This window comes from Trichosurus vulpecula, chromosome 2, assembly GCF_011100635.1.
Source record: "Trichosurus vulpecula isolate mTriVul1 chromosome 2, mTriVul1.pri, whole genome shotgun sequence".
Lineage (NCBI taxonomy): Eukaryota > Metazoa > Chordata > Mammalia > Diprotodontia > Phalangeridae > Trichosurus > Trichosurus vulpecula.
In genome coordinates, this window is record NC_050574.1 from 148,871,079 (window position 1) to 148,890,564 (window position 19,486).

The window sequence follows — 19,486 nt, forward strand, 5'->3', positions numbered from 1 at the left end:
GGTTGAAACTGGGTTTGATATGTCCTATTTAGATACATTTTATTTAATGTTTGGTAAAATATTTAGTAGGTGACAGTTGGTGTAACTGAATTGGTTTGAACTGAATTGCTAACAAGGCAGGACTTCCTCAATTAAAAACTGTTTTGCTCCTTTACAAAACATGGTGCCTCCTTCCCCCCATTCCCATTCTCTCTGGTATAAAGCTTCAAATGCCCAGCGTGCGATTTTGTCTCTAACCTATTATGGTAGAAGGTAAATAGAAAGCCAAAAGGTAAATAGGAGTGAAGGCACATATAATCCTGTCGTAGACATGGAGAACTACACACTGAGGAATAAAGTTCTTCTGGCAGAATGGAATTTTGTTTACATGTCAGGAACCATGGACTGAAGAGGATTTGAAGAAGGAGATGGTAAGGTTTTTTCCTCTGCCTTAGAAGGAATGGGAAGGTCCTTGGGAGCTGTGGACTATGCCCAGGGACACTGCTGGGAGTAAATACTGAGCATAGAATTTTATTGGTAGTACCTGTTATGTACCTGGAATAGTGCTAGGTACTGAGGATACGAATATAATGATTTTTTTAAGTCTCTAATCACAGGGACTTATCCATTATGCCTGCCTCTCAAGTAGGGTTAGCCTTACCTGCCTTGTTCCAGAGATAAAAATGAAAGAGAAACAAATCATGTCTCCATAGGATGGAAAACCTTCTAATAATTAGAGCTGCCTCCAAATGAAATAGGTTTTCTCTTGAGGTGGTGAGTTCTGTGTAATTGTCAGATCAGAGGCCAGATGACAGCTTGTCTGGGTAGTTATTGTAGAGGAAATTTCTGCCTGAAAAAAGGGTGGGGTTGGATTGGCTTACATGTAGGGTCCCTTAAGATTCTACATCTAGTTCAGTAGACAAAATCTTCAAAGGACCTGGCTTCTCCATTCCATGTCAACTTTAACTTTTGGGGGAACTTCAAAAGTAATTCAAAAAGAATACACTAAAGAAAATCAGTTTGAAGTTTAGAGACATGAAGAATTGTAATTAGATTTTTGGCAGAAAAAAAGGATTATAATTTTCAAAGGTAAACAGAGAAAGCGGTCCTGGCTACACTTAAGAATCCAGAAGCATATTTTCCTTTTTGAGGTCTTGTGAGTTCAACCTTCACCTGGATTCCTCTAATTTTATTTATTTTCATGCTATTAATATCTACTGGGCAAAGAGAATGCTTCAAATTGAGCACTGTTCACTCTTCAATTTTTGAGATTGGCCTCATTTGAAATACAGCTATTTCAGATGAAAATGGAGGAGAAAAGAAAAGAGTCTAATAGAACCCAAAGGTAATTTTCATAGTCTCATTGTATAGGTCTAGAAGTGGAAGGGGCCTCAGAATCTATCTAGTCTAATCCTCTCCTTTTATAGATGAGGAAACTGAGGTTCAAGGAAGTCGAAGGGAAAGGAAGGGAACAAGCATTTATTAAGAAGTACTACATGTCAGAGACTGTACTAAGTGCTTTACAAATATTACCTTGTTTGATCCTCACAACAGCCTTGTGAGGTAGGTGCTATTTTACAGTTGAAGAAACTGAGACAGAGCTTAAGTGACTTTCTTAGGGTCATGCTGCTAGCTGTTGTCTGAGGCCACATCTAGGTCTTCACTCCAGGATAAATGCTCTATCTACTCTCCTACAGAATTACTGAAGAAGTTGCAACTTGCCCAATAACACTGGTTCTGGAGTTAGAGGACATGGGTTCAAATCCTGCCTCTAATTCATCCTTTTATATGTGTGACCTTGGGGCAAGTTATTTAACTTCCCTAAACTTATTTCCTCATTTGTAAAATGAGACGTTTGGACTAGATTGCCTAAGTTTCTTTCTACCTGTAAATCTATGACCCTATGAAAACTGCCTTTGGGGTCTACCTACAAATCCAAATTCCTCTGTTAGGAGAGGCATTACTTTATTGCCCAGCTCCAATTTGTTTAATCTCTCACTGCTCCTCAACGTAAACCCTCTGCCCCAATCACACAAGTTTCTTTTACAATTATGGTATTCCCTATACTCGTGCTTGCCTTTAATTCTTTTCCCTACCTTCTCCTCCCTTTGTTGCTGTTCAGTCATTTTGTGATCCCATTGGAGGTTTTCTTGGAAAAGATACTAGCATGGTTTACCATTTCCTTCTCCAGCTCATTTTATAGATGAGGAAACTGAGGGAAACAGGGTTAAGTGACTTGACCAGGGTCATATAGCTAATAAGTGTTTGAAACCACATTTGAACTCAGATCTTCTTGACTCCAGGTCCTGTACTCTATCCACCGTGCCACCTAGCTGCCTTCTTCTCTTCCCTACTTGGTGAGATTCTATCTATCCTTTCAGATACAAAACAAGTTCCATTTCTTTCATGAAATCTCCCTCACTCTTGTAGACCATGTTTTTCCCCTTTTTCTGAGCTTCAAAGGCAATTAGACTGTATTTTTAAATTTAGGCCTTCATGATCAATGAACTTTTATTGCTTCATGCCTCTACAAAGTACCATTCCAATAATTTATTGCGGTAGCTAAGTCAGGTTTCACTATGGTAGAAAAGCTTCAAAGACTGTGTCTACTTTCTGAGGGCTAGCCTAGCTAAACCTGGTGAGGTCTATCACCAATAACCTGAGTACTTTGGGCTGTGGGACCCACGAAACAAAGAACTGTAAGGAAAGTCCAAACCTGAAAAGACTGCGGACATATTTGTGTGTAAGGCTAGAGATGTGGTTAGGCAGGAGATAGACAATGAGATTGTCTCCTAAGCTTGAACCTGGGGTAATGCTATCTACAGGACTCAAGTGTGTTAGTGCACATTTAGGGTTAGGGTTGGATTTAGGGTTATATATATGATATATGTCATTGGTTGTTGTCCATTCTCAAAGAGGACCAAGATGACATCACTATGTTGTGGTCAAAGTACAGTGTGTCTTACTATGACTGATTAGACCAATACGAGCTCAGAAAGCTCTACCACAGGTTGGGCACAAATGGTCCATAGGAACATTTGGACAATATATGTCATATACCTATATAGATACAAAACCATGTACAAATATTTATCTATTAAATTATGCATATGTACATAAACATACCTATGTATATGAATAAGTTATTATGTATGTATATATACACACATATACACCTACATATTATATATATATACACACCCATACACACACACACACATATATATGTGTATATATATATATATGATAAATTAGGGATAATCTAAGAGGGAAGACAAAAAGATTAAGGAAGGCTGGGCACTTGCATTGAGCAGGTTTTGTGGCAGATAGCAGCTTAGGCTCATTGAAGGTACAGCAGAGTTTTCCAAATGGGATACAGAACTGAAGTGCAACCCATGAAACAATTTTTTAAATGCACAAAACCATTCACTGGCTTTCTTGCTGTTCTTCTCACAAGACACTCCATATCCTGATTTCAGACATTTTCACTGGCTGACTGGGAGTCTCTCCCTCCTCATCTCTGCTTCCTAGTTTTACTGGCTTCCTTTGAGACCCAGTTAAAATCTCACCTTTTATAGAAAGTCTTAATTCTAGTATCTTCCTTATGTTGCTTATCTTCTATTTATCTCATTTCCTATTTATACAGCTTGTTTGTACATAATTACTTGCATATTTTCTCCCCTGTCAGATTGTGAGATTCTTAAGGACAGGGACTATCTTTTAATGTCCCCAGCACTTAGCATCATTCCTGGCAAGTAGTAGGTGCTTAACAGTTTTTTATTGACTGACTGACAAGAAAATTAACAGGTTATCAACCCTTCTGATATCTAGTTCACCTCAATGATAGGTATATGTGTAGTAATTCATTTGTGACTCTATCTATATTATGCCAGAAAGCCAGAGCTTTAAAACGTGATTTCCCATGTTCTACTTAGACTATCTACTATGAAATGAAACTCAAAAAATACTAAAATCTTGAGATTTTCCCCATAGTCAACCAAATTCATCCTACTTGAGGCCAGGTCTACACTGTATACTAAACTGACTATTTTCTGGTCTGTTCACATCACTGTCTAATAAGTTACCTGCCTAAATTGGATGAACTATTTGAATACTGAGTGAATGGTTTTCCCTTAATAGTTGTAGGTATCACATGAGGTATGTTGATGGTATTGTGTAGATATGGTCTACAGAGAATAAGCATAAAACTAGGAATACACTCATTAGTCCTCAGTATTCATATTTTACAGTCCTCAGAATTCATATTTTAAAGTGGTATCTATGATTTTTTGAGTTTGATATGTCCTTAATTATTATTTCTAGTTGAAGTACAGTTATTTAATATGAAATACAATAAAACACATTAGAATGCCAAGTATTAATACTTTTAGTTTTAGACAACACAACAATAAGAATTTATGAAGACTCTAATGTATAGCAGCCACTGTGTTAAGAACAGAGACTACAAATAAAGGTCAAAAGCAACCTGTGATCTCAAGGAGCTCACAGTGTAATAGGAGAGACAACATACAAACAACTGTGCATGAAGACAATATATAGGATTAACTGGAGAAGATTCATAGGGAAGAAACTAGAATGAAGGAGGATCAAGAAAGGCTTCTTGTAGAAGGTGGGATCTTATCTGGGACTTAAAGGAAGCCAGGGAAGCCATAAGACAGAGAGGAGGAGGGAGAGAATTTCAGGCATGGTGGAGGGGTGGGATGCCAGTGAAAATGATCAGTTGGGAGATGGAGCATCTTGGGTAAGGAAAAACAAGGAGTTTCATTTGGAAGGTAAAGTATGTGGCGAGCTTGAAAGGTAGAAAAAGGGTTAGGTTTTTAAAGGTTTTAAATAATAGAGGATTTTATATTTGATCTTAGAGGTAATGGAGAGATACTAGGATTGATTGAATAAGGAAGGTGACATCATCAGACTCATGCTTTAAGATCAATTTGATAACTGAATGGGACATATACCCAACTCCCACTGTATTTGTAAGATAGCAACATTTGAGTTGAAAGGTGAAAAAATCCCAAACTACCATTTTTATGATTTATATAAAACTAAAACCAAAGTCACTGCCTTTTTCACTAAAATATTATTTGTTTTAACACTGTACAGGCAGGCCAATGTCTATTTCGATTTTACGTGTTCTATATAAATCCAATTTCTAGGTTTCCTTATTGTCTGGCTTGATACGCACATTTCATTCAGTTATTCTAACTATCAAAATCAGTCTCAAATTTTCTTGTAAGTAGCTATTTTCTCTTACTTCACAAGAATATAAAAAGTTCTTGCTCTTCCATTTCTCAACTTCACACTATATTACGGTTTCTTGCTATATGAGCTTACATGTCAAGTGATCAAATCATGTTCCCCAAAACACAATGATTATATTTATTAATAGCCTGACCTGACAGGTACCATTACCCTGAAAAACACAATTCTAACTGTGTTCCAAAGTGTTTATTGACACAAATGAAGGCTATTAAGCTAGGGCTGTATGACTACCACAGAGGTATCACCAGGACTGACATAATTTCATCATGAAGTTCATTGTTCTACCCAAATAGTATTTAAAATTCATGGGGTACCTGTTAACAGGGAGAAAGTACACATTAACTTTTAGACTTTAGGGTTTCCTTTTTATATACCTATGTCCCTTACTATAATATATCTTTATAATCAAATAGAATAATACGTAAAAACCACTTTCATTCCAATACTGGCAAATTTCCCTGGTTCAGTTTCATGTGATTCACGGCATAATATTCAGCTCATTGGTCTATGGAGTTATTAGCTCAATGAAAAGGAAGAGGAAAAACAGAAGAATGAGGGCAATTTAACAGAGGACAAATATAAATAGGTTCTATTCATCATGAATTAAACTGCTTTAATTTTGAAAGTTGGCTGGGTCTCTTGAATGGAAGAGTGGCAGTTTTCTGTCTATATGTTACTCCATGATCAAAAGCTGAACCAGAGTGAAATGAATATTCTGAGATGTTACTTCCTTTTGGTGAATTATACCAAGAAAAATAAAAAGGAAAAATAGCTAACACATGAATTTTATGTTATTGAACAGATAATCAAATTTCTTAAAAAAACAAACAAACCAAGAGTATGCTATAATGGCATTAGGAACTATGATGGTATCTATAAATAATAAGAGAAAATTAGGGAAGGAATAAACTGCTCCTAACCAATAGATTGCTGATATTAATGGAGCAGTAGGACTTTGATCAAAATGTTTAATTTGAACTAATAAGACATTTCCAACCAGAATGTCTTTTTGTTATCATGAAGAAAGCTATATTCTACTGCTAATTGTCTTTCTGAAGTGTTCTAACTTGCTATTTCAGATATACAGCTAAAGTTCAATTTAGAAGACCATCCCAAATAATTATGGAGAACTTGGAGGAGGAAACATTTTGAATTATTTTGTTTCTTGTGATGTAGAGAAATAATAGACAGGATGAAAAAAGAATGTAGGATCAAAAACTAAATGATTACAAATGCTTGTTCATGCCACATGCCACACATGGTATTCAGATCACAAATTTTATGGTAAAACTGCAACTTATAAGAAATTATTCAATTTTTTTAAAAATTGTAATTTTTAGCAAGGGATGCAAAGACTGTTTAATGTGTACATTTTCCCATTATGATTTTAATGCATGTTCTAAGGTAAGAAATGGTAATATGATGTAAGATAGCTGCTAATATGCTAAATAATTTCCAATCAAAGTTTTATATACCCATTGGGGAAGCAAGTATCTTTTATTTCACATTAGGGTCCCTAAATAATAATTATTATTTTTTAATGTTTTCTATAATTCTAAGGTATGGACTAGAGCTGTTATTTTGAGTCATTTATTTTCTATTTTGATCTGAATTTAATAACTTGGGAAAAGCTGTCCACTGAAATTTGTGATACACACAAAAATAAAAATGTGTTTCACTTACGGCCCTGATGCTTTCAAAATGTCCACGTTCCTTCTCAAAATCGATAGGCTGTCCCTTCAAAGTCCAGTAGAAAGAGACATCCAAACTGGCATCATGAATTGCTTTGCAATTGAGGACAATGCTTTCTCCCACTGTTAACTCTGTCCTCTTAGGAGTAAGTTCTATCCTTGTAGGTTCTATGACAACACATGAAGGGAGAAATGGTAAGACTGATTTCCATGTAGCATTTCCCAGTATTTAGCTTAATATAAAAAGCTACAACAGAACATAAATATTGCAATTGTTGAAAGCACATAAATATTGCACTTTCAAATTGTTAATTCAAATAAACAGAACCCTGATAAAATAGATTATTTGCTTCCCAACTACAGTTTTGTATTAGATACATTCACCATATAATGGAAATCCCACTGTGTAGTTCACTTGGTCAACATCCACTTAATTAGGAAATGCCAGAAGAGGAGAGAAGTGAGTTAAATATATGTTAGTGCTACATGATGCCTGAATAACTGTTCAATTTAGTGAAAACAACGATTAAACTGGTTTGTCAGAAAGAAAAAAAACAGACTACTGATTAAGCCCAAGTTAAAAGTGCCCTACTGCAAATCATGGAAATGAATCTTACTCTTTGGCATCTTGGCATTTTGGTATAGAAGATGCCATTGTGTATCTTTCTGAAATGCAGTACTACAAAGAGGGATTAAATTGGAAAGACAACATAGAATTTCCAATCTGCTCATTTCTTTTAGTAATCCAATGTGGTATTATGTTTTTGTGGACAAAGAGAAAGGGGAGTATGCAATATATACTTTCTTATCATGGTGGTATCTTTTTTCTTCTCCCAAGATTCTCCTGTCCTGGCTCCGTGATATATAGTAATAGAACTGTGGAATCACAAAGCAGAGAGAATTTTATCTTTGCTGGTCTTGTAGTATCTCACCCATCTTTGGAGGCTTGTGCTAGCTTTGGAATCAGTGGACCTGGGTTCAAATCCTGCATCTGTGTGACCTTACTAACACATTTAACCTTGCTCAGATTCAATTTCCTCATGAGTAAAATGAGGAGTTGAACTGTATTGTGATACTATGATACCCATATAAATCCACAGAGAGTTTCCCTTTAGGATATTCCTGGGCCAAAGCATCAGAAATATAAAATTCTCTAATATTTGAATTACTTCTAAGGAGCCATTGTGAGCAAAAAAAAAAAAACAACCATAGGACAGAACTTATTTTAAATATGAAATCTCAAGAAACTAAATACTCTGCATAATATAATCAAGAAACTAATATTGAGAAGGCAGAACACACAAACTTAAATTAATCAAAATACAGTATCGTAGATAAACAAAAATTCTGGTTAACTAGGGATTAAGAAGAAAACCTTTTTCAATCTCTGTCACTTAATATATTTTACAAGGATGTTGGTCTTTACTGTTTTACGTCAGGTAGGTGGTGCAGTGGATAGAGCACCAGGCCTAAAATCAGAATGACTCATACTCCCGAGTTCAAATCCGGTCTCAGACACTTACTAGCTGTGTGACCCTGGGCAAGTCACTTAACCCTGTTTGCCTCAGTTCCCTCATCTGTAAAAAAATGAGCTGAAGAAGGAATGGCAAACCATTTCAGTATCTTTACCAAGAAAACCCCAAGTGGGGTCATGGAGAGTTGGACATGACTGAAAACAATTAAACAACAATTCCCTACTGTTTTAGTGGAAAGGTTGTATTTAATAGAATTGAATTTGTCTTTGATTATTTGGGACCTTGCACTGCCTCAGGGTAATTATTATGAATCATATTAATGCTGATGATAGAGATCTATAGACAGATAAGTTACAGAAAACTGCTTTGAATCTGTGGTAACCACCAAAAGTTTCTTTTTCTTGGAATAACACCAGTTTGCTTTCTTCTCATCTGTGTCTCTCATAAAGTTTGAGTTATTGCCTCTAAAAGATGATACAGAAAAGGTCCAGCACAGTGCTTGCTCCACAGTAGGTGCTTAAGAAATGATTCTTCATGGACCGATGGTTAAGCTTTTTATTAAGCATTTACATGCCAGGATTGGCTGATGATGACGTTGATGATGATAGGTAACATATAAATGGTCCTAAGTATGTGTAAAGTGGTTTTGGCAGATTATAAGGACATAGGATCATAAATGAATATCTGGAAAGGACCTTACAGACAATCTAGAACCCCACAGAAAGTCAGGGTTCTGGTTAATCAAATTTTATTGTATGAAGGTAAAAACCAAAACTTACCCTGGCCATACTATCTCCAATCTATCCATTGAAATGTGTACATAAAGGGATTATATCATGTTTCTAGTTTTGTGGTGATGGATATTGGTAGTTGATTTTCCCTGCCTCAAGAATTTGCCTCTGTTGCTTTTAAACTATGACACATTCGTAATATTAGAGTATGTATGTAACATCTAGTTCTCCTTTTGATTATGCCTGGGAAGAACAGATGTCATGAAAAGCATCATAGTCATTGTTTCCAAAAGAAGCTAGAGGAAAAGTCTGGCACAATGGCACAATGTCTGGCACACCATAGGCATTTAATAAATGACTTTTGATTGACAGTCACTCACTAAGCATTTATTAAGTGCTTACTTTGTGCTAGGACTGTTTTATGATGATGAGGATAATAAAGATAGGTAACATTCGTAAAATGTGACTTTCTTTAAAGTGGTTTTGACAGATTATGAAATCATAGGGTCATAAATAAAGATCTGGAAAGGACTTTAGAGACAATCTAGTACAACTCTCCCACTTACAGATGAGACGAGAAAACTGAGGTCTACAGAGGTTACATGATTTGTCTAAGGTTACCCAACTAGTAAGTGCCGTAGTCAGGATTTGAACCTAGGTCTTCTGATGATTATAACAGCTTTGTCAAGTCTTACCACTTTATCAATTATTAGAGTATTATCACCATTTTACAGGTGAGAATGTCAAGTAGCAACTAATTGTTTTTAATCAGTTGCAACTGATACCCATCACCATTCTCCTATCCCTTGCTCTTTTGAGATAATTACTACTCACCATAATTTATTTCTAGATCAAATTAAAATGGCCATCATGAAAATGTGGTGGGTTTAATGTAGATATGAGAACCAGATACTTATCTTTGGGCAATATGAAAAAATTCAAAAAGTTGCCCTTTGTTTCTTTACTTTTTATTCAAAACGAAATCAGAACTTCCATGGCAGGCTCCCCATGCTCTCTGTCCCCCCTTCAAGAATCATAAATTCGTAGATATAGAACTGGAAGGGAATTCCTCCACCTAGTTCAACCCTCTCTTTTTATAGATGAAAAAATGAGTCACAGGGAGGGTGACTTGTTTGAGATAACAAGTGTAGTAAGCATCAGAAATGACATTTGAACCCAAGTCCCATGATTCTAGAGGTAGTGCTCTGATCTCACTCAACAATAGAAAGATATTATTTGTCTACATTTGTTATTATGTCCCTAATACTCTATGGGTGCACATATGCACAATATTAATATTCTTTTGTTTATAGGCAAAAAGATTTCTGATAAGGAGGGAAGTATATATGAACCTTGTGGAGCATGCCAATAGAACTGCTAGGTTCTCTTACCTTTCACAAATACAGAAGCTAGGATTTCAGCTGAACCAAAGACATTTTCCCCTTGGCAAATGTACTTTCCCTCATCTGATTTAGAAGCATTTAGGATCCGGAGACTCCCATCTGGAAGAATAGCTATTCTGAAAATAATCAAAAAAGGAATTTTTCCTGTATTACTGCAAATCAATTAAGTTGTAAGAAACTCTGATGACATCTGAAATCACTTCTATGGTAATAATAAATAAGACAAGAATCCCTTTTGGAGTAAATGATGGTGGGAGAAACATTTTACCCTTCTAAGAAGTTCTACAACCAGCCCAGGTTATATCTTCTTGTATTCAAAGGGGTTATGGAGCAATAGGCAATTTTTTGTTTTGACACTTACTGACAGCTAATTTGAAAACTTGTGGGAAAAAGGTGACCCTGCATTTGGTTATTAAAACTTGCTACTATAATATCACCCAGTGATATTTTAATATTAAGCACAGCTATTTCCCCTCAAACTGAGAGTGACCTTAGAAATCAAATATAAAAAGATACCAGGGTAAAAAGTAGAGGAGGACAGGCAGAGAACATAAAATTAATTGTATACAGCCCAAAGATGATTTATGGCAGTTGCTCTGCAGTGCAAACTGTGCAGCAAAGGGATGAAAATGAGATCTGCAACTTTGGTTGCTCACTCGGCAATTTTTCCCTTAAGAACTCGATCTTCAGAGTTTGAATTTGGGCTTTCTCAAGATATTTGTTAAAAGATGACCTCAAGTCCTGGATGAAGGTGAAAAATTAATGCGTTATCAAAGATTTCTAAAGTTTAAAATTGGGATCATCATCTTTATTGGCTTTTGGGAAGGCCACTAATTGACACTAGAAGTATGCAAGTATTTCAAGTAGATTATCTTAGGGGGTCTTAACTCCTGTGCTTGGCTAAACCTTCAACAAATAATAAAGAAGTGACATTTCTGTAAGACTTTCAAGTTGGTCAAGCATTTGGAATATATTACTTCATTTGAACCTCAAAACAACTTCAGTTAGTATACGAGATAGGTGTTACTATTTTTTTCCATTTTATAGATGTAAAAATTGAGTTTCAGAGTGGTTCAAGTTCAGATATTGCCCTAGAGTCATGCAACAAAGGAAACATTAGGCACAGGACTTGAACCCACGTGTTCCTGACTCAAAATCTATTGTTCTAATCACCATGCCAAGCTGTCTCTGGCAACAGCTATTTCTCCTTCTTTGATACTAGAGATTTATCTGAAGGCCCCTTACTACCAGTAGGACTACAGTTCACTGAAGACAGGCAATATACTACAGTGGCTAGACTTCTGGAACAGGAAGGCAAGGGTTCAAATCTCGCCTTGGTCAGTTTCTAATTGTGGAACCATGAGCAAATCAATTAATCTCCCCAAGCCCCCATTTCTTCTCTTATAAAACAAGAATAACTATTACTTAAGGTGTTACTTCACAGGGTTATTGTAAGACTCAAAGGAGAAATTATAAATGGCAGTTTTTCCTCACAGTAGCCAGGGCCTTGGCGGTTATTCTTCATTAAGAATTCCTAAGGAATTCTCCTAATAAGGAGCCCCTGGGATGTTATCAACCTCTTTTGATCATCAGGGTCTATTTCTGAAGTAAAGTTGCAGCCCTGGTTTTTGTAGTTTTCTCTCCTCCACAATAACTAGTGAAAAAGTCTCTTTTCCCAAAGCTGATGCTAACGTTGCACATTCTAGAGGCATCCCTGAGTAGAATGTATGAAAATAATGTTTATCCAACAAAAGGGGAATGGTTAAAGTGTTATAAATTAGTGTAATGAAATATCATCAGCCAATTATGATCAACTTATATGAAGAACATAAAGAAATATGAAAAGGACTTTATAAAAAACATAAGGCAAAAAAACCTGCCAGAAGTTCATAGTGCATATAAATTTTGACCACATAATAGTAACAGTGAATGAAAGTGGATGGATAACTGAAGAAGCCCAATGGAACGTTGGAGGAAGCAACTGAAAAGTTATGACACCTTAAACACTGGAATTCATTTATTTAAATGTAAATGAACTTGCAAAGCAAGTTCAGTTATTTGTATTGATGTTTACTATTAGGTTTATAATAAATGATTTTAAAAAGTAATATTTATTTCTGCCAGTTTACTACTTATCATTTCCCTACAGAAAGCAGATTAGGTGCTTTGTGACTTCCATGTTATCACCCCAATCCACAATTTTTAGCTTTTACTTTAACCATTTGATTCAAAATAACATTCAAAGTGGCAACTGATATAAATGTATGCATATGCGAATCCACATACCTTTAACTTAATGGTTAACAATTAGGATAGGTAGCATTTATGTGGCACTTAAAGACATGCAAAGCTCTTTACATATGTTACCTCATTATATCCTACCAACATTCCTGTGAGGTAGGTGTGATTATTATCCCCATTTTACTGAGGAGGAAACTGAGGCCCAGAGAGGTTAAATGACTTGCCTGGGGTCACACAGCTAGTACTTGTCTGAAGATGGGTTTGAATTCAAGTGGTCCTGACTCCAACTCTAATGCTCTAGCCATTGTATGACCAAGCTGCCCACTTTTAATTGGATGAATTACAGCATTCCAAAAACAATGACAATTCCTAGCTTTCTGTGTCTATGTCCACATGGCCCTGGAATACAGGTAGACTTTCTTGTCATCTCTGTTGAGATCAGCTCATTCTCCCTCCCTCTTATGCTCCCATATTTTCTTCCTAGCTGGTCCTCTCCACTTCATCACCCACTTGCCCCTTGACCCACCCCAATGCCAAAAACTATCCGGGATTTGGTTCTCAAGTGCTAATCTCCATATCACATCATCACAGTCCTATGGAAAGGTCCAAAAATGTTCTCCTGTGATATTATTCAATCTAAGAATATTAATGTTAAAATTTAATCAGTTATTTCACAGAATCAGAGAATCTCAGAGTTATCAAGAATCTGAGGCCGTTTTAAAAAAAAGTCCATACCCTTTGTTCTGACTGGCAGATTTTTCCTGGACTAATGTTTCAGAAATACCCCAGCTGTGATTCACTTCACTTTCTACTCCATGACCACCTTCTCAACAGCATTTCTAACTGCCTTTCTGCCCCATATGGACCTTTTAAACTACCCTTCACACTACTCTCTTCACTACGCACTTGACCCCAAACCTCATTCTGGAATCACGTTCAAATGAACTCTGCCAATTTTACAGAAAGGGATGTGCCAATCTCTTCCCTTATGACTCTATTTACTGTCCCTATCCCCATCACTTCTGGACAAGAGTCTCTGCCAGGCCACCACTCCCACATATATGTTGTCTCTCATTGTTAGAATGTAAGGTTGAGGGTAGCTACTACATGGGCATATATATTTTCTCTCCAGTGCTTAGCACAATGCTTTGGTCCACAGTAGCACCTAATAGATGCTTTTTAATTTTTTTTCAATTAAATTTATTCATTCATTCATTCATTCATTCACAAGAATCTTTTCTACCACATCAGCAACAAATGGAAATCGAAATTTTGCTCAAAGACCTATAGTGAGGGGGAAACGTCATTTCCTGCCTCCTCTAGTGAGGCAGCAACTTCACATTTGCATACCTGTAATTGTTAGGCATTTATTCTTCATATTAAGCCAGTGGTTCCCAACATTTTTTATGTTATGAATACCTTTCAATAACAAAAATATCGTTATGAATTCCCAGGCTAATTTTATATACTACTTATAATATTATTTTGTATTCATTCATTAAGTGCTTACAGTAAGTACAAAGACAATTTTTACCACCAAAATCTTCAAATTAAAATTTATACAATAGGCGGAGCCAAGATGGCGGCTGGTAAGCACGGACTAGAGTGAGCTCCGTACCCGAGTCCCTCCAAAAACCTATAAAAAATGGCTCTGAACCAATTCTAGAACGGCAGAACCCACAGAACAGCAGAGGGAAGCAGGGCTCCAGCCCAGGACAGCCTGGATGGTCTCTGGGTGAGGTCTATTCCACACGGAGCTGGGAGCTGGGAGCTGGGAACGGAGTGGAGCAGAGCCCAGCCTGAGCAGCGTGGACGATCCAGACCAGAAGCCGGGCGGAGGGGGCCCTAGCGCCCTGAATATGTGAGCTGCGGCAGTTACCAGACCCCCCTCGACCCACAAACACCAAAGACTGCGGAGAAGGTTAGTGGGAAAAGCTGTGGGAGTGGAAGGAGTTCGCGGTTCGGCTTCCAGCCCCGGGGGCAGCGGAGGTGGGGCAGCTACGGCTGCTGCTGCTTCCGGCTCCAGGCCCACCTGGTGGGAGGAATTAAGTGGCGGATCAGAGCAGGGGTGCAACAGCCTGCCGAAGATCTAAGCCCAGTCTGGACTGGGGGTCCTTGGGGAAGGAGGAGTGCGGCTCTGACAGAGCTGGCACCTCCCCCCCAAACGTAGAACATAGAACTCGTTAGTCTACAAGCAGTCATACCCCACTGAAAAACTCAAGGGTCAAGTTAGTGGGTTGGGAATATGGCCAGGCAGCGAAAACGCGCCCAGACTCAGTCTCAGACTTTGGATTCTTTCTTTGGTGACAAAGAAGACCAAAACATACAGCCTAAAGAAGACAACAAAGTCATAGAGCCTACAACCAAAGCCTCCAAGAAAAACATGAACTGGCCCCAGGCCATAGAAGAACTCAAAAAGGATTTGGAAAAGCAAGTTAGAGAAGTAGAGGAAAAATTGGGAAGAGAAATGAGAAGGATGCGAGAAAACCATGAAAAACAAGTCAATGACTTGCTAAAGGAGAACCAAAAAAATACTGAAAAATACACCGAAGAAAACAGCACCTTAAAAAACAGACTAACTCAAATGGCAAAAGAGCTCCAAAAAGCCAATGAGGAGAAGAATGCCTTGAAAGGCAGAATTAGCCAAATGGAAAAGGAGGTCCAAAAGACCACTGAAGAAAATACTACTTTAAAAATTAGATTGGAGCAAGTGGAAGCTAGTGACTTTATGAGAAATCAGGATATTATAAAACAGAACCAGAGGAATGAAAAAATGGAAGACAATGTGAAATATCTCCTTGGAAAAACCACTGACCTGGAAAATAGATCCAGGAGAGATAATTTAAAAATTATTGGACTACCTGAAAGCCATGATCAAAAAAAGAGCCTAGATACCATCTTTCAGGAAATTATCAAGGAGAACTGCCCTGATATTCTAGAGCCACAGGGCAAAATAGAAATTGAAAGAATCCATCGATCGCCTCCTCAAATAGATCCAAAAAAGAAATCTCCTAGGAATATTGTTGCCAAATTCCAGAGCTCCCAGATCAAGGAGAAAATACTGCAAGCAGCCAGAAAGAAACAATTTGAGTATTGTGGAAACCCAATCAGAATAACCCAAGATCTGGCAGCTTCTACATTAAGAGACCGAAGGGCTTGGAATGTGATATTCCGGAGGTCAATGGAGCTAGGATTAAAACCTAGAATCACCTACCCAGCAAAACTGAGTATCATGTTCCAAGGCAAAATATGGATTTTCAATAAAATAGAGGACTTTCAAGCTTTCTCAGTGAAAAGACCAGAACTGAATAGAAAATTTGACTTTCAAACACAAGAATCAAGAGAAGCATGAAAAGGTAATCAAGAAACGGAAATTGCAAGGGACTTAATAAGGTTGAACTGTTTTGTTTACATTCCTACATGGAAAGATGATGAGTATGATTCATGAGACCTCAGTATTAGGGTAGTTGAAGGGAATATCCATATGTACATATATATATATATATATATATATATATATATATATATATATATATGTGTGTGTGTGTGTGTGTGTGTGTGTGTGTATATACATATGTTAATGTACATATATAAGTGAATGTGTATGTATGTATATATCTATGTGTATGTGTATGTATGTGTATATATATATATGTGTTTATGTGTGTATATATATATATATGTAAAAGAGATAGAGCAGACACAGGGTGAGTTGAAGATGAAGGGAAGATATCTAAAAGAAATAAAATGAAATTAAGGGATGAGAGAGTAACATACTGAGAGAGGGAGATAGGGAGAGATAGAATGGGGTGGATTATCTCGCATAAAGGTGGCAAGAGGAAGCAGTTCTATGGGAGGAGGGGAGAGGGCAGGTGAGGGGGGAATGAGTGAACCTTGCTCTCATCCGATTTGGCCTGAGGGGGAATACCATACATACTCAGTTGGGTATCTTACCCCACAGGAAAGAAGAGGGAGGAAGATAAAAAAAAAATAAAAGGTGGGGGGATGATGGAGGGGAGGGCAGATGGGGGTGGAGGTAATCAAAACAAACACTTTGGAAAGGGGACAGGGTCAAGGGAGTAAATTCAATAAAGCGGGATGGGTTGGGAAGGAGCAAAATGTAGTTAGCCTTTCACAACATGAGTATTGTGGAAGGGTTATACATAATAATACATGTGTGGCCTAGGTTGAATTGCTCAACTTCTTAGAGAGGGTGGGTGGGAAGGGAAGAGGGAAGAGAATTTGGAACTCAAAGTTTTAAAATCAGATGTTCAAAAACAAAAAAAGTTTTTGTATGCAACTAAAAAATAAGATACACAGGCAATGGGGCATAGAAATTTATCTTGCCCTACAAGAAAGGAAGGGAAAAGGGGATGAGAGGGGAGGGGGGCGATAGAGGGGAGGGCTGACTGGGGAACAGGGCAACCAGAATATAAGCCATCTTGGAGTGGGGGGGAGGGTAGAAATGGGGAGAAAATTTGTAATTCAAAATGTTGTGAAAATCAATGCTGAAAACCAAATATGTGAAATAAATAAATTGCATTTAAAAAAAAAATAAAAAAAAAATAAAAAAAAATTTATACAATATAAGAAAATTCCATTCTACCTATAATTAGTAAAATTCTAACTATAAAATTAGAAAACTAAAGTAAAATAATTATGATTATTTTATGTGGGATATTCTTTTTTCTTTTTTTAATATTTATTTTTATTTTTAGTTTACAACAGATGGTTCTACATAATTTTGAGTTCCAGATTTTCTCCCCTCCCTCTCCCCTCCCTCCCCAAGACGGCATGGAATCTCATATAACTACAATGAATAACTTCGCATTGAATTAATTCATACACTAGTCAAGTTGCGGAGAAGAATTATGAGCAACGGAATGAGTCATGAGAAAGAAAAAACAGAACAAAAAAAAAACCCCAAAAACGAAAACAAAAGAGGAGAGAAAAAGGCAAGCATGAAGTGTGCCTCAATCTGCATTCAAACTTCATAGTTCTTTCTCTGGATGTAGATAGCATTCTCCATCGTGAGTCCTTTGGGGTTGTGCCTGCACCTTGTGTTACTGTGAAGAGCGAAGTCTGTCAGGGTTGGTCCTCACGGAATCCATATATCTGTGGTTGTGTACAGTGTTCTCCTGGCTGTGCTCTGCTCACTCAGCATTATGTTGTGTAGGTTTTTCCAGGTTGTTACGAAGTCCGTATCATCCCCATTTCTTATGGCACAATAGTATTCCATTACCTTCATATACCACAGCTTGTTCAGCCATTCCCCAATTGATGGGCATCCCTTTGATTTCCAATTCTTGGCTACCACAAAAAGAGCTGCTATAAATATTCTTGTACATATGGGTCCTTTTCCCGCTTGTGTGATTTCTTTGGGATACAACCCTAGAAGTGGTATTGCTGGGTCAAAGTGTATGAACATTCCTGTGGCCCTTTGGGCATAGTTCCAAATTACTCTCCAAAATGGCTGGATCATCTCACAACTCCATCAGCAATGCAACAATGTTCCAATTTTCCCACATCCTCTCCAGCATTTATCATTTTCCTGTTTTGTTATTTTAGCCAATCTTATAGGAGAGATGTGGTATCTAAGAGTTGTTTTGATTTGCATTTCTCTAATCAGTAGTGATCCAGAGCATTTTTTCATATGCCTATAGATAGCTTTAATTTCTTCCTCTGAAAATTGCCTGTTCATATCCTTTGACCATTTCTCAATTGGGGAATGGCTTTTATTCCTATATATTTGGCTCAGTTCCCTGTATATTTTAGAAATGAGGCCTTTATCAGAGATACTAGTTGTAAAGATTTTCTCCCAATTTTCTGTTTCCCTCCTAATTTTTGTTGCATTGGCTTTTTTTGTACAAAAACCTTTCAATTTAACATAATCAAAATTATCCATTTTGCATTTTGTAATGCTCTCTATCTCTTGTTGGGTCATGAATTCCTTTCTTTTCCATAAATCTGATAAGTAAACTATTCCTTGATCTCCCAAATTACTTATAGTATCAGCCTTTACTCCTAAATCATGAACCCATTTTGACTTTATTTTGGTATATGGTGTAAGATATTGGTCTATGCCCAGTTTCTGCCCTACCATTTTCCAATTTTCCCTATAGTTTTTGTGAAATAGTGAATTATTAGCCCAGAAGCTGGCCTCTTTGGGTTTATAAAAGAGTAGATTGCTATAGCTGTTGACTTCTCCATCTTGTATTCCTAACCTATTCCACTGATCCACACCTCTGTTTCTTAACCAGTACCAGGTAGTTTTGATGACTGCTGCTTTATAGTACAGTTTAATATCTGGTATGGCTAGGCCACCTTCTCTAGCATTTCTTTTCATTAATACCCTAGATATTCTAGACCTCTTGTTTTTCCAGATGAATTTTGTTATAATTTTGCCCAGCTCAGTAAAATAATTTTTTGGTAGTTCGATTGGTATGGCACTGAATAGATAGATTAATTTAGGTAAAATGGACATTTTTATTATATTAGCTCGGCCTAACCATGAGCAACTGATATTTTTCCATTTATTCAGATCTGACTTTATTCGCATGAAAAGTGTTTCATAGTTATGTTCATATAGGCCCTGGGTTTGTCTTGGCAAATAGACTCCAAAATATTTTATAGTGTCTGCAGTAACTTTGAATGGAATTTCTCTTTCTATCTCTTGCTGTTGGGCT

General features: G+C 37.1%; 1 protein-coding gene across 1 annotated transcript in view; it reads right to left on the minus strand.

Moving 5' to 3' along the window:
* The window catches only part of CNTN5 (contactin 5), a 578,245-nt gene that overhangs the window by 166,045 nt on the left and 392,714 nt on the right, over positions 1-19,486 (minus strand). Inside the window, exons 10-11 of the mRNA XM_036743961.1 lie at positions 10,548-10,675; positions 6,943-7,118 (exon numbers count right to left, since the gene is read on the minus strand). Of these exons, the coding sequence (XP_036599856.1) occupies positions 6,943-7,118; positions 10,548-10,675 (304 nt within the window). The remainder of the gene's footprint in view (positions 1-6,942; positions 7,119-10,547; positions 10,676-19,486) is intronic.